General features: G+C 67.8%; 1 protein-coding gene across 1 annotated transcript in view; it reads left to right on the plus strand.

Annotated features, from left to right (window-relative positions):
* The first annotated feature begins 565 nt into the window (after positions 1 to 565).
* Positions 566 to 1,191, plus strand: part of AEBP1 (AE binding protein 1) — an 8,502-nt gene continuing 7,876 nt past the window's right edge. The window contains exon 1 of the mRNA XM_029963968.1: positions 566 to 639. Within this exon, the coding sequence (XP_029819828.1) occupies positions 566 to 639 (74 nt within the window). The remainder of the gene's footprint in view (positions 640 to 1,191) is intronic.

Below are 1,191 nucleotides of genomic sequence, written 5' to 3' on the forward strand. Positions count from 1 at the left end.
CACGGGAGGCCTGAGCTGCCACGTGGCCCCACCACCACCACGGCCCAGGGAGCCTGCGGGACCCGAGCGGGTGGGGGGCACCCAGTGCACCCCCCAACATCACCCTCTGCGCCCTCCAGCACCCCAGGGGGCACTCTAGGGGGGGCACACCCCAGCCTGAACCCCCGTCCTGGGCAGGGGGAGTGTCGGGGGGGGGTCACACGTGTGTAATGTGTGTGCAGCACGTGTGCAGGACGTGTGCAGTGTGCAGTGCACGGTCTCTGCGCGTGGTCCTGCCCCACACGCAGCTCGTCCTGTGTGCTCCGTGTGCAGCGTGTGCAGGGAGCCCGGGGCACTGCCAGGCAGGGGTGTGCAGTGCGTGTGCCGTGTGCTGTGCATGTCTCATGTGCGGTGTCTTCACGTGTGTAGTGTGTCCATGTGCTGCTCCAGACAACGGGGTTCCTGTGTGCTGTGCCTGCAGTGTCACGGGTGCAGGGGCTGTGCCCGGTCCCAGGGCAGACGCAGCACTGGCACCTGAGGCTCCGAGCCTGCATGTGCAGCACCCACAGAGGTGCAGTGGGTACAAATGGTGCAGGGGGACAGGGGGGACAAGGGAATGCAGGGGGTTCAGGGGTTGCAGGGGGTACAGGAGTGCAGTGGGTAGTGGGGGTTCAGGGTTTACAGCAGCACAGAGGGGTGGGTGGTACAGGGGTGCAGGGCTTATAGGGGCGCAGAGGTTACAGGGGTGCAGGGGTTACAGGGGTGCAGGGTGTGCCCTGTGCCTGCCTGTGCTGTGAGCACGGTGTCGGTGTCACTGCTGCGGGTGCAGCACCGGTGCCCAGCCCGGTGCCAGGCCTGAACCAGACGCCGCACGTGGGGCCACGGTGCCGGTGCCGTGTCGTGCTGGTCCCCACGCCGTGCCAGTGCTGATGCAATGCCAGCCCTTGCAGTCCAGAGTGCCTACAGCGCCAGTACAGTGCTGTGCCCCAGTCAGTGCCGGTGTGGGCTCGAGACCCGTCCCAGGCAGTGCCAGCGCAGTGCAGCGCGGGTCCCCTCAGTGCCAGTGTCACTGCAGTGCCAGTCCCGGTGCCAGTGCAGCGCGGGTCCCCTCAGTGCCGGTGTCACTGCAGTGCCAGTCCCGGTGCCAGTGCAGCGCGGGTCCCCTCAGTGCCGGTGTCACTGCAGTGCCAGTCCCGGTGCCAGTGCAGCGCG

The sequence above is a fragment of the Manacus vitellinus genome, unplaced genomic scaffold, assembly GCF_001715985.3.
Source record: "Manacus vitellinus isolate BGI_N305 unplaced genomic scaffold, ASM171598v3 scaffold_105_pilon, whole genome shotgun sequence".
Classification (NCBI taxonomy): Eukaryota; Metazoa; Chordata; class Aves; order Passeriformes; family Pipridae; genus Manacus; species Manacus vitellinus.